Source organism: Tenebrio molitor, chromosome 4, assembly GCF_963966145.1.
Source record: "Tenebrio molitor chromosome 4, icTenMoli1.1, whole genome shotgun sequence".
Lineage (NCBI taxonomy): Eukaryota > Metazoa > Arthropoda > Insecta > Coleoptera > Tenebrionidae > Tenebrio > Tenebrio molitor.
The window spans coordinates 3183638-3198037 of NC_091049.1; the positions used below are offsets into that span (position 1 = coordinate 3183638).

Consider the following 14400-nt stretch of genomic DNA (forward strand, 5'->3'; position numbering starts at 1 on the left):
GCGGTGGTACTCGCCGTTAGTGGATCTACTTGTACTACCAAAAGCATAAAGCAACTCTCTACGTCTGAAAATTCCTCACGCCAACAGTGTGAGTCGCTCCGAAATGAAGAACAGAAGAAGTCAACAACGGATGCACACCGAAATGGGTTTAATTTCGCTCTTGCAAAGCTATGAGTTTGGCCATTTGAAAAACTGAAGTATTTGAAAAAAAAGAGTGTGTGCTTAAGACCGCACGACAGAAGTGAAAACTTCTAGTGATTTTAAATAATAATAATATGTACAGTGTGGAATAAAATGATTTACATCTAGTTACCTTTGCACTACCCTTGTAAAAATACGAAATGCCGCTCTACAAAAAAAAGAAAGGCTAACCTCAAAATATATATCCAAATTCCAAATGTGATTTATTGCGAAGTGATGATATGAATGCAAAGTTGAGATTGAAATTAAAAAGGAGCTAACAAAAGCAAGTAACGTTTGTTAGTTCAATTTAGTAAATTGTTACAATTGTCAATTCGATTGATGACATTTATTGACAGAACTAATAGTTCGGCACTTCGAAAAAAAAGTAGAGCGGTAGAGGAAAATTTACGTGTGCAAAAATTCCAAAGGTAACTAGATGTAAATCATTTTATTCCACACTGTACCTATTCTACAGGGTTATTATAAATGTTTGTAGTCCAAGTAGGCCATGAATTTGTGCCGCCTTGTTTCGATTCTGCACTGTATCTAGTGGAATATTGGTATGAGTGAGCTCCTGACCAACTGGGGTGCGTTCAGAAATGTGCTGTGGGAATAGGTAATGGTAAGGTAATGGTACACCCAAGGATTATGACGTCATTGCCGAGATGTGCCGCGGCAACATCACATTTGTGAACGGTTTGTTTCAATTTTGTGGTACTGCAGGAGTGGGAGTTATTCTATTCTATGGTTTGTGGTTATGTACAATTGTACATACGTATAAAATAAAATGTGGACATTGCCAATTGCGTTAGCTGCAGACTTTATTTTAAATTTAGCATCTGAAAGCGGAGAAGAAAGTAGTAATGATGATGAAGAAATAATAGCAACATTAGCAACTGTCATTGTGAGAAAAAAAACTATCGATGATGTCATAACTCGGAAACAAATGACTGCTTGGAATTTTATTTTGTATTAAAATATGTATTTTTATAAACTAAAATTGACCTGTCCAAAGACTTTTTTGAAAAAAATTTTGTTTCATTTTTAATGAATTTATTCCATACTTTTGCCGTTCACTGTATAAGCCTTTTAAAACAAATATCAACTGAAGAAAATTATGTAAATCAAATAAACTTTTTAAAACAAATACATATTACATTATTTTACTCCGTTCAACCTATATTATTTTATTAAATTAGAAAAATATAGGTAAAGGTAAAAAAATCACCAAATTGGCAATACATAGTCCTTAGCGACTTAGCCAGCCCCAGCTTATTATTGAGATTGAGGCGCCAAAATGACGGTGAATTGACAGTTTATTATTACTATTGCGCATGTGCGGCAATTCTTCCCACACTCATGGAGCATGGTAACTTGGGAACACCGTCAGGCAATCACCCAAACAATTCTGAACGCATGACAGATGACCATGTCTGCATTACCGGCAATTTACGAACGGCGCATGGCGACCTAGGTGCACCTGGGTACGATTTCTGAACGCACCCCTGAAATGGTAAAAGTCGCTGTTAATGTCAAATCACTTGATTACCGCATTTTTTTCCTTCGAATCAAAAGAAGTCTTTAGTAAAAGTTAAGAGTAAGAGTGTTAGAAGACCACAGACGACGACGATGAGTATACAACAGTGATCAAGGTTAGGTTAGTAAAATTCTGTAAGTTTCAAGTAAATTTATTTTCAGGTTAACTGTTCTCTTCCAAATTCTCTCTTCTAATTATCAGTTTCTCCTAAACACATTTTTTTAGGATAAAAAGGATTTTTAGGATTGCAATGGGGTACACCGTGGAACAGACTACTTTCATTATTATTTCATTTTATTAAAATGGTGTACGAGATGAAAACAGAATGCAATCATGTAAGGATCAATATCTCGCAAAGTTTCCTAATTTAGAGATAGAGGAACAATCTTTAATGACCCACATTCGATGGATTGTGAATAGACAAAACTAGAGATGCTTCAAAGGAAAAGTCATCGAGAAGGCTGCAAGTTGGTGAAGTTTTGAGAGAGAGAATGGAACAAAATCCCAGAACATCATTGCTGTCAGCACAGTCAGGTGTAGCACTGAGCACATGTCTGAAAATTGTGAAGAAAAGATTAAATTTGCACCCTTATAAAATGTCATTGTTTCAAGAACTGAAACCAGCAGATTATCCACGTCGTGTTGCATATTGCAGCTGGTTTTTAAACAACCTAAATGATAACAGAACTTTGGATTTGTCATTCTTTTCCAACAAGGCATGGTCCTGCAAGGGCGTAGCAATGATTTTTGCTGGGGTGGGCCAGACTTTAAACCAGACAGATGATAGATAGATATTGCAGATGTATCTTGTTTTTAATGTGTTTTACTTTTATTCTGGAGTGGGCCAGAAGGATTCTGGGTTGGGCCGGGCCCACCTGGCCTCCCCCTTTACTACGCCCTTGTGGTCCTGCTGTAAGTTCATAACCTGATTGTACTCAGGGAGACGTTAGAAGTAATAAGTATACCTCCTCTTCCATATTTGTTGCTGATTTCATTAACAACTATTCCAGATTGGATCAACACATGCACCTGTCTGACGTCGCCCATCTTGTGTATCCTGCTCCTCCACATTATAACATTGGAAATCATTTAATGCACATTAACAACAATAAAACCTTGCTGGACAGTTAAATAGCTTTAATTTGTTGCCATATAACACATAAATAAAATGTCTATTTACAATGATTTCATTCTCTCATTTTCCATCAACAGTTTTGGAATCTTGTGGTACTTAACATTGTTTCCTCAAAACTTTTAAAACAAAAATGATTCAGTACCCATTGAATAATTTAACAGTAACAATTCAGTTCTACACACCTGTGGTTAAACACCAGTGGATAAGTTTACAAAACTGAAATAGAGAAAATTAAATTTTATTGTCCGTATGAGATGGATTGAACCATATGAACTTTAAAGTTCACTTTGATAACAAATCCCGTCTTGATGGATTTAAGTCACTGTTACTCACGGTATTAAAACGTTGGAACAATCTCTTTAAACGAATCTTCACTGTTGTGGTTAATAATTCAAAGAATTTTTTGAAGGTAAACATAACCTCCTAATGTCAAGAATAATAATCTACTTCGTATCATTTTCGTATTGAACTATGGAACGGCAAAAGAAAAAATTTCATTTGTTTTCATGGGCTCGTTGACTACAAACATTTATAATAACCCTGTATAAAAAATATATCATTATGGATGATAGTACTTGGTGGAATAATGAGCAAGGCATAAATAATTAATAGATATTATTTATGCACGATTATATTATAATTTGACAATTATGCACAAATTTTCTTGACATAAACGTCTCTTTATGGCCCACGGATCACTTTATGCCCGTGGGCCATAAAGATATGTCAAATAAAAGTCAAAAACATTTCTGGTGAAATTAGGAAAAAAATTGCAACTTAACTTAAATTACTTAATCCCGAATGGGGATTACTCGATACTGGACACTCATTTCTGCCGCTTTCTCATCCTCGTTTATCATTTCGTTAATGAATTTATAACCGAAAATTACAATTGGCATAATGGCTACGGGTGTTTTCACTGTTCCCAAGGTTATGCGCAAAACTAAAAATTTGACAATTTGAAGGGAGCACTACGCGATGCAAGATGCAAACATCCCGTGGTCCGTGGTGTGGACAGACATTTATTTATTAATTTTTGTTAGATGTTAGGGTTTTAGGTCTTGATCGTGCATAAAATAGTGTATGTACTGCGGGCGTGAACTGGATTTTATGGCCTTCAGCGTGTTTTTAGCCCTCGTTATCACTCGGGCTCAAAATCACACCTCAGGCTATAAAAGCCCTCTTATACGCCCTTAATACATAAATAACTATTAAATCCAATGCTGTTTTTAAATAAACATAAAAAATCTGTATTTTTCAATAGAAACTGCAAATGTGTCCGCTTTTAGAGGTAGGTACTCTGGCAAAATTTGTGAGGTTAGGTTTAGATGTTTAAGTTTTACTTTCTTGACGATGATATTGAACACAACACAAGTTTTAAGTGTTCTGTGAGTTTTAATAGCAATACCAATACCCTGTATTATGATAGTTTGTCCATTTTCCTCTTCACATTATTTTTGCTACACAAATTTTTCCAATAGATGAATTGCTGAAGCCATATAATTGAGAATTACGTACTTATTAAATACTACATTCATCTGTAAACTTACATTATATAAAACTATACAGGGTATTTCACGAGTGATAATGAGCCTGACGGAATAATAATATTCAACCCACAATACATTTTCAAAAAAAGCCGGACATTTTAATGACAGTAGCTAGCTTTTTTCGGAAACATAGTGGGGGTTGCATTTTAAATTACGTCAGGCTTGTTATCACTCGCGAAATATCCTGTATATATATACAGTTACTCCTGCAGCTCTGCACTGAGGTCAGTCAAGTCACAACACAACGTACAATGATTATTTAAAATTAACAAGTGACGCACAGCTGATTGTTTTTCGCTGACTCCGCTAAACTCGACTCCCTAGATTTTAGCTTGCCGCGAACGTGACGGGCTGCCAGCTGCGAACGTGATGCATGAAACTAATTCACTGCCCAGTAATTAAATGGATGTGGTGCGCCTAAAGAAGTTTTCACTTCAAAAACAAAGGTGAGTTCTTTCGTTTTGGCTGCAAAAAAGACGATCTGGTTGGATTTTTTGAACATCCAACCAAACTTCTTCGACGGCAGACAAGATAATATAGTCATCTGGTTGCATCTTCAATGGTTCTTGGGTCTTCCTGTTCACCGTGAATCTATAATTTTTGAGCAAACAACTCAAGCCGACCTTTGATTGCATCAGTCCGAACCGTATTCCTGGAAATGTGTCTCAAGATGAGTTCTCGATGTCATTTTTAACTCGCCAATACAGATTCTCGGACCTTCACCGAAAAGGAAGATGGGAATAAGTGTGTCTCGCCTTTTTGTTCTCGTCGCTGAATCGATCAGGATCAAATTTCTCGGGCTCAGAATAGTACTCGGCATCGTAATGTATTCCTAAGATCGGTATTATAACAGTGGTACCTTTCTGAATGACGAGATCCTCATCTGGTACTTTATAGTCTTTGACGCACTTCCTGTTGACTGCAGGCACAGGCGGGTGCATTCTGACAGTTTCTGCAACAAATCAGTCAAGATTGTATTTTTTGACTCAAAGTACCTCACCATCGATCACTTGGTTCATGTACTTCATGTCTTGGATGGCATCGTAGCTCACTTTTCCATCATCTTTCGTCAAAGCTGTCTCAACTTCAGATCTGATCTTTACTTGTATGTCAGGATGGCGAGCAAGTTCGTACAACGCGAACGTCATCAGAGTCGAAGAAGTCTCGAATCCCGCCAGGAAGAAGACGAAGCTTTGAGCTGCTACTTCTTCTAATGTCAGTGATTTTCCGTCAGAACCACCACCTTCTTGCTTGTCATTCTTCATGTCGATCAACAACTGCATGAAACCATTTCTGGTGTAGTTCTTCTTCTCTCTGTGATCTATTGTATTTTTGACCACGTTTATGAAGAAATCTGTTATGTCTTTTGGTTGTGTCGAGATATTGAAGTACAAAGCGAGCTCTGGAAAATTCACACAAAGTGTCTTCTTGAGACGTTGAAATCTTGTAGTGGTGAATACTTTTTTCCCGTAGAGTCTAAAGGGTGAGTTTTCTTATTCGAAGGAGTTGAAGTCGAGACCAAACGCACAAGAACCGATGATGTCAGTGGTGAAACACGCCAGAAGCTCTTTGATATCAAGTGGTTTCTTCATTGCACATTCTTCGTCGACTTTCTTCAACAGGTTAACCTGACAATCAGCTAGTGTTTGGAACATCATCTTCATTTTACCAGATGTGAAAGTTGGAGTAAGTTTGGTTCTCATATTCCTCCACTTGGTACCTCCCAAGTTGACCAAATGGGCATTGAGCGGATCTGCTTTGTCGTTTAGGTAATTGGTACGGTCGACGAAATACTAGAAATCTTTGGCCATGATGTTCTTGACGTAATCCAGATTGACGGGAATATAGATCGGTGACGTCAAAACATAAATCCCTCCATGTTTCCATCCTTTCGCCTTCATTTGTCCGCACAGATGTTTGATTGTTTCTCCAAAATTTTCTTTACCTCTGATCGAGTCCCCAACATTGCGAAATGGTACTGTCGGTTCCAAGAATTGCAAATTTCGTCTCTTCCAATACTGATGAGACCATTAACAATAGGTAATCAACACTATCGATAGTGCTACGATAATACCGATCAAATCTCCAGTCAAGAAATCTGAGGCAATCATGCTTGTTGTGGATGGTACCAAAACTGAATGAAATTGTAGATAACAAGCTGTTTCAATAGACCGCAATAATCACCACCATTGCTGAGTCATGCATAAATATTCCGCCAAATAGTGGTAATTACACTCTTTTTAATTTGCAAGAAAATGAACTTTAGACCGGAAACATTTTGTAAGTAATTGTTTTATGGAGTTGCAAGTCTGCTGTGGCTCTTCTGGGACGCTGCCTCGTCAACTTTCTTGATGATGTTTCAGTTGGACCATCTTTATACTTTGACACCGTGTTTTTGCTAACTCCTAAGCATCTCGCAGTGATCTTTAAGAAAAATACTTTTAACCCTTGACTAATCTGACCTAATCAAAATGATGTCATTAAAATTATGATATAATACTATGTATTTTGTGTTATAAGGTATGAAAAACAACCTCCAGTGGACTATGAGTTGTAAGTTTTTCATTCATGAAAAATGAATAAGCACTTGCAATCATCCTCTGCGCTGCTGGGTTGCCAGCTACAGTTAAATAGCTTCGGGTTGCCTACAAAACAGTTTTAAAGCAATATAATTAAATTTAAAATATTATGTTCATACCTTTGCATCAGTCTGGATATTGTTTGTGATATCACTAAAGGGATTCATGTTTAAAAATAGGAATGTCACTTAAAAAAGGCACTCGGAGGTAAACAATAGGGAACTTATTGAACAGAAACAAACTAAAACAACAAACTAACTAATCTTAAAGACTAAGAAAGTTTAAACACCACAAAAAAAAACAGTTAAGCAGGAAACAACGAACAAAACACACACTACTCAGGGGGTTAACAATACAGAACTTAGTCAATACAAACGAACAAACTAACTTATCCCAGATAATTAAGAAGTTTTAAACACAACAAAATACCTCACTTGAAGACGAAAGAGCAAATAAACCACACACGGTGTTGACGATTCAAAATGACAGCGGCAACGACAACAACTGAAATTTGACAATTTGCTGTGACAGCATAAATTGGCGTAGGATTACAATGCCCGCGAAATTATTTCAAAGGTACCACCACAATAATTAATTTTATTAAATTTTTTTGTATTGTATTCTAGTGGATTTTGTAGTGTTGGGTTACAAGCCTACAATTTAAACTCTCCCAATCTCTCGCTGGACGGAGTTTACCATTAGGCAGGAGCAAACTAGACAAGTACAGCATTATTTAGAAGTGTGTTAATTGGTGCCACAGTCGGATTTTTCAAAATGTAATTCACAAACCGTGTGGTTATTATACACTTTCACTCCACACTCCATCAGATAATAAATTGTCTTCCACTTCAGCTACTCTTTAAAGCAGTTCCCATATTTCAATGAATTTGGAAGTCTATGGCACGTAGTGGAAGTTTGCGTTCTATAGGTTTACTGTGTTGTCTATGGAGGACTGTCATCAAGCTGTCATTTTGTTGCGTCCCGCCAAACTAAAATTAAATATTTTTCGTTGTTGTCTAGTCGTTTTTTAAAAAGAAAACATGAAGAAGTGTTCCATTTGTGGATACATTAAAATCCTGAATACAGACCGCTCAATATTTCAGGTTCCTTCGGTAAATTTTATGCAACATTCATATTTTTCAGATAAAAAAAGATAAATCACAGCTATTATAAACAATCTTTTAAGTCAATTTTATCATTATATACATTTTGTAGACTGCCGATAGACTCCAGGAATGGATTAGAGCTACGGGAATACTGCTAACAACGGCAGATTTTGTGTGCATGAAACATTTTCCTAAAAAATATATTAAAGAATGTTGTTCCTTAACCCAGCCTCTTAAAATTGTCCGAAGATTATTAACACCAGATGCTGTTCCTACTACAAATTTAGAGTCCACATCCAATGATTACTCCTTACAATCATCACCTTCCAGTTTCCAATATACTGTGCCACGGAGGCAGTATATTAATAAAAATAAAAGGTGTGTACATTCCTATTCTATCCAAGTGTCATCCAAGTTCTAGTTGTAAAAATAATCAAGAAACAACCCAGATTAACCCCTGTATCCCGTCAACTAGCCAGAACATTCCCTGTCATTCCAATTTTGCTAATGCTTTGTCCACATTCTATTATTGTTTAGAAACTCAACTCGATACATTACATTTGTCGCTACCTCTTGAATGGGGTATTCATAAGAAAACGGATTCAATTATCGTGAGTCACATCAGTGGTGAAAACCCAAAAGTGGACAAAGCAATTGTAGTAAAGAAAACACACAACATAAACATTTTTATAAATGGTATCATGCGCACTTCAAATTTTGTGCCTCAAGATTTGAAAGAGTTCATCGAATTTGTGAAAGGCATTGTAGTGACCCAGTTTAAAATTTAAATTTAAATTTCCGGTACCTCCACAACAGCGCGCCAAATGTGAAGGTACTAGCGGCTAGACTAGGCACTACGAGCGGAAAGATAGCGGGGGGTGAAACGGGCTCGCGCGGGTGGTTGACGGGGGTAGCTCACTTTTGTTTGGTTTTTCGAAACGAACAGACCTTGCGAAGAGCGATCCAATATTCCAAAAATCTGTAAGTTACATCTGAACCAATTACACTACCGTTCCGAGTAGCTATTTTGTGTCCCGTGAAGAATCCGGCGTTTTTTTTATTCACCTGGGTAATTTATCCCACTTTCGTTGCCTGTTTTTTTTTTGTGTTTTGTTTTTTTGTTTCGGGACCAGGACCACGTGGTAAGGGTATGTTGTAGATTTCATTTTGTTGCATGCTGTTTCTTTAAGAAGCGCCCATTTGTTAATTTTAAGCGTTATCCCTAAGTTTTCTCCCGGGAGGATCATTTTTTTTGTAATCTTGTAATTTCGGAAATTCGGAGCCGTCGTCCGTACCGCGAGCGTCCATTTTGTTTCTTTCACTAACATTTTATTTTAACGGCACTCGACCCGCCATCTTTTTGTTTAACATTACCAGCGATTATTGTATTCGTGGTTTATGTTGTTTACTGATATTTGAGCCATTTAATGTGGTTCTATTTTATCGTTATTTAACTTCACGTTTTGTTCTCTTTTATTTCCTCATTGTTTAATGTTGTGGTTTGTTGTTTTTGCTTATGTTATCCTTGTTTAATGTTGCGTTTTGTTTTGTTTATTTGATCATTGTTTAATGTTGCGCTTTTTTTGTGTTGAATTTTCGCATCGTTTAATGTTACGCGTTGTTCGATTGAATTAAACTCGGGTTTTCTTTATGTTGTTGTTAAGCACCGCTAGGTTTCGGAAGAGTTAAAGTAAAATGTTGTAAGTGCGCCACAATGGGAGTTAGGTTTCAATCAGGAAGTCGTGGGGTTGTCTAGTAAATTCCTGGGGAGGCCACGGTTAAGTTACGACCGTTAGCGGAGGCGGACCTAAGTCCTGCTCGATGCGGCTCTGGGATGCTGACGTGAAACCTCCGTCGCGGTTCTAGAGATCTTAGGTTTTTGTCGGTAAACGGTTGGTTGGGGAAGGTGGAGCAAGCTCTGCTCGAAGCGGCTTGGGAAGCTCATCGTACAACCCCGAGGCGCTTTGTCACTATGTCTTGGTCGGTGAAATAGCCCGACGTTCATTACTAACCTGAGTATCTAGAAACGTCGCTGGTCTCAAGCCGATTCAGATTATCCTTCTGAGTCCCCTCGCGGCCGAAAGTTTGTTACCTCCAGCTCTAAGTTCCCGTCGGCGTACCTTGACCGCGTAGTTCCAAATTAAACATTGTTTGTCATTAATCGAATTGTAAAATATGAGTAATACCTGGGATACGGTTTTTGAAGAGGGTTTTTCATCCGTCCCTGTCTGTAATAACTGCACCATAATTTGTTTACTTGTTTTCCAAGCTTTAAACTGTCATTTTGTCTGTCATGTGCCCGTTCTTCTGTTATTTTAAATATTGTTGCATTCATCTTGTCGTTTATCTTTGTGATGTACTCAACTAGTTAATTTCTTGTACTTCGTTAAACTTAATTTCTGTCTTTTGTATTCGTTCCAATTTCTTTTTCATCAAAGTTATTACAGACATTTTTAATAAAAGGTATTTTGCGTCCCTCACATGTGTATTTTATTTGCGGCACTCTTCCAACTGGAACCCTCACCGTTTGCATTCCGAACCTTTTCCGCCAAAAGAAAATCACAACGTAGGGCTCCTCCGATTCGATGACGATCACGACCACATTTGTTACCGTTTTGCGCAGGTTCAAATATTTGGCGGAAAAAGTAATGTATTCAAATCATTACAGCATTGATAATATCAGAATTTGTAATGGACCTGGAGCCGGTAAAAGTGCTAGCCACTTTTGCACAGGAGAAAATGAAAGAAAGAACACAAATAGATGCAGTGCATGTGCCTATTTGAGAAAACATGTGGCTAAAAAAGCTGCAAATTTGGCTAAAAACAAAATGCAATTAAAGGTCAAAAGGAAATTAGCAAACAAGCATTGTGTCTATTTAAAAAGAAAACATCAAAGTCAAGGAAAACAAATTATACAATTACAGAAAAAAATGGCAAATATGAGGAACATGAACGATTTGATCGCAAAATTACCAGAAAACCAGCAACAGGTAGTGAGAATGTGTTTTGAGTCGGTAGGACGACCATTAAAGGGAAGGAGGTACAGCAAAGACTGGATTTACACGTGCATTTTAATGAAAATTCCTAATGAAGTCCTAAGTTGTACAGACATTTGAGAAACAGAATGTTACTTCCACTACCATAACCAAGCACATTATCTAAATATGTAAGAAATATAGATAGCAGTTATGGTTTTCAACCTAAATTATTTGAAATGATAAAAGAAAAAACAAATAACATGGCAGAATATGAACGTCACGGCACTTTAATGGTAGATGAATGCAAAATTACACCTAGTAAACATTTTGACAAAAATTGCTTGGAAGTAATGGGTTTCGTTGACTTAGGTGAATTTACACCTGAATGCCAAAAAGACCAGTTAGGTGACCATGTGCTCGTTATAATGTTTCAATCTTTTGCTGGAAAGAACATGCAAGCTCTTGGTTGTTTTCTGTCCAAAGGTAACGTTACTGGGAGCATTCAGGCCAAGCTGATATTAGAAGCTACTGTTTTATGTGAGGCAGCAGGATTGTTCATTGATGTGGTCACTTCAGATGGCGCTACCTGGAATAGGGCAATGTGGAAGTTTTTCGATGCAGGAAATCCAGAAGCGCCATGGTGTGTTCATCCCTGTAACAACAAAAGGACTTTAAGAATGTGTTCCGATTATCCACACTTATTAAAATGTTTGAGAAACAGACTGGTTGAGAAAAAACAATTTCATGTGCCTGAAGGCATTGTTAAAATGTCCCATTTTGAAAAGTTGATTGAATTCGATGCAAAAAACGAATTCAAATTAGCACCTAAACTGAGCCGAAAACATGTGAATCCTAAACTTCACGAAAAAATGACAACTCGTTATGCCTTTCAATTATTTAGTGGAACCGCAGCAGATGCCCTATCAAGATTAAAAGACAAAAATTTACCTGGACTTGAAGATTGTGAGCCTACAATACAGTTTTGCATGCGTATAAACAGAGTATCTGATATATTGAATTCAAACAGTCGTTTAAACGCTTTACGACCAAATTCAGAACAACAGCAAGACCTAGAAGATTTTCTTATTTATTTAGATTTGTGGAAGTCATGCTCAGAACCTAATTTTTTCCTAACCAATTCTACTGCAGATGGCCTGAAAGCCACTATTAATACTACTTTAAATCTATTAAAGTACTGCACAGAAGAATTAGGATATAAATACCTTATGACCACAAGAATCAACCAAGATCCTCTTGAGCATTTTTTTGGTTTATTGAGAGCTAGTGGTGGAGCAAATAATAATCCTGAGTCAGTACAAGTAGCTCAAATTTTTCGGCTCATGTCACTCTATTCCCTTATTAAACCACCTAGGGGTAGTAACATAACCGGAGGAAACATGCTTGATGCCCTGGTTCGTGATCCAAGTGAATTATTCACTTACAATTCGCCAGCCCATTATAAACTCACAAAAGCCCAGATTGATTTAAAATTAGATCAAGCCTTGGAACAAGACCTTAGTTATGGTACCATGATTAGGTTTGAAGACAATGAAGAGGCATTTGCATATGTTTGCGGTGCCATTGCTCGAAGGCATAAATCAGTCGATTGTTCCTGTTGTCTTTCAACAATTGTAGGAAATGGGGTGGAATCATTCAACGCCTTCATAATTTTGAGAAGCAGAGGACACCTAACATTTCCTTCTGCCAGTTTAATAAAACTGTTACAGGAAGTGGAATCAATCATCGTCCAAAATCTTAAACAAAAGATAAAAAGAAATACACTTCTAGAAATTTTAGAAAATATAAAACGAACTAAAATTCACAATTTTGTTGGCTGCTCAGAGCACAAGTCGGAACTAACTAAACAATTAATTTTTTCTTTTATAATTACAAGATTGTCTTTTTCTTGTGAGAAAGAAGCAAGGAAAAGAAGTGGAGAAAATACTGATTCTAAAAGATATGCGAAATTGTCAAAATTAGTTAAATAAATAGCCGTTTTTTACTTACCTTAAATTTTAAATGTTTTTTCTTTATTTGAATGATTTTACGTTAACAGCACAACGTCCAACACACATCTCAAACATTATTAATGGTGGAACGGAAATGGAACGGAACTCGCCAGTCGCCATCCCGCTCCCCGCAATCCGCACTGTCACTCGCTGAACTGTCAGTATTGACAGTCCTTCGAAAGCTGGCGACATCTACCGACTTTTTATCTTGCCCCTTAATTTGAAACAAACGTTTCTCTAATAAGTTCGTCTACCAGTCTATAGAGTTATCTTGCGTTCTATATATACTTTATTTTGTCTATGGTTCCGTTTTCCGTTGCGTTGACAGCTGACGCACGCGTTGGCTTGTGTCAAATTGTTGTATCAATTTATTGGTGTGTTCGTCGTCTGGTGTTAAATCAAATTGTTTTTAGGGGGTAAGTAATATGTCTTGATATTAATTAAATGTTATAAGTAAAATATAATTCGTCTGCTTTCCGTTCATTTTCAACGGTTTTGTCGAAAATTAAAGTAAATGAAATAACGCAGACGACGGAAATAACTGAACAGCCACGTGGTACTATGGCGGACAATAAATTTAGGCCGGCAAATTTCTGACATTTCAAAAAAGTCAATGCAAGCGACCATTTATTGTCAGTATGACTGATGTGTCAGTTTGTCAAACTGAAGGTTTTCAAGCTGTTTGGCGTTTCCTTCGCCTTTTTCGTAACTTACGGATCATGACGCACTAGCACAACTGATTTGTAGTAGCACTTCTCTGTGGTGCACGCTTCTTTTCACAATTTTAATTTTGATTATCGCTGTCACGATGACAAGAATGACAAAAATCGAAAATGGGGTTAGTTGAACATAATGCCAGCTTCACATTTTGATGTCAACTCAATGACAGGCCGGCCTAAATTTATTGTCCGCCATAGTACATTGTTATCGTTTTCCAATGTCGTAAAAGAAAAACGTTGCTTTCACGTCCAAAACAATAGTAATTAATAGAATAATTATGTTTATTAGGTATACTATTACTGTCAAGTTGTAACATGTGTTGAATTGAACCTAAAATTAATTATAGGTTAGGCAATTTTCTGAATTTATGTTTTTGTAATAGTTATTTATGGTATAAGTGGGTTATTTAAGATATTACCCACGAGAGGTATTAGTAACCTACGAGGGCTTGCCCGAGTAGGTTATTACCTCGAGTGGGTAGTACTTAATAACCCACGTATGCCATACAACGTTTTATCCAATATTCCAAAATTTTTAGATAATGGCATTGATGAAAGTCTCCCGATGGGTGGCCACCACGGCTCGTGCCTTCATTACCAAGGT

At 37.0% G+C, this 14400-nt stretch overlaps 1 protein-coding gene, 1 long non-coding RNA gene and 1 pseudogene across 2 annotated transcripts in view; 2 read left to right on the forward strand and 1 right to left on the reverse strand.

Moving 5' to 3' along the window:
* Positions 1 to 2842: 2842 nt before the first annotated feature.
* LOC138129755 (probable cytochrome P450 6a14) lies at positions 2843 to 6516 on the reverse strand (annotated as a pseudogene).
* Positions 6517 to 7423: 907 nt separating this feature from the next.
* Positions 7424 to 7999, forward strand: LOC138129759 (uncharacterized). The gene is made up of 2 exons (XR_011159368.1): positions 7424 to 7560; positions 7611 to 7999. It is a non-coding gene; the product is annotated as an uncharacterized lncRNA (long non-coding RNA).
* A 5353-nt stretch (positions 8000 to 13352) lies between these two features.
* Positions 13353 to 14400, forward strand: part of LOC138129744 (uncharacterized protein in vnfD 5'region-like) — a 41874-nt gene continuing 40826 nt past the window's right edge. The window contains exons 1-2 of the mRNA XM_069046042.1: positions 13353 to 13493; positions 14336 to 14398. Of these exons, the coding sequence (XP_068902143.1) occupies positions 14339 to 14398 (60 nt within the window). The 5' untranslated portion in view covers positions 13353 to 13493; positions 14336 to 14338. The remainder of the gene's footprint in view (positions 13494 to 14335; positions 14399 to 14400) is intronic.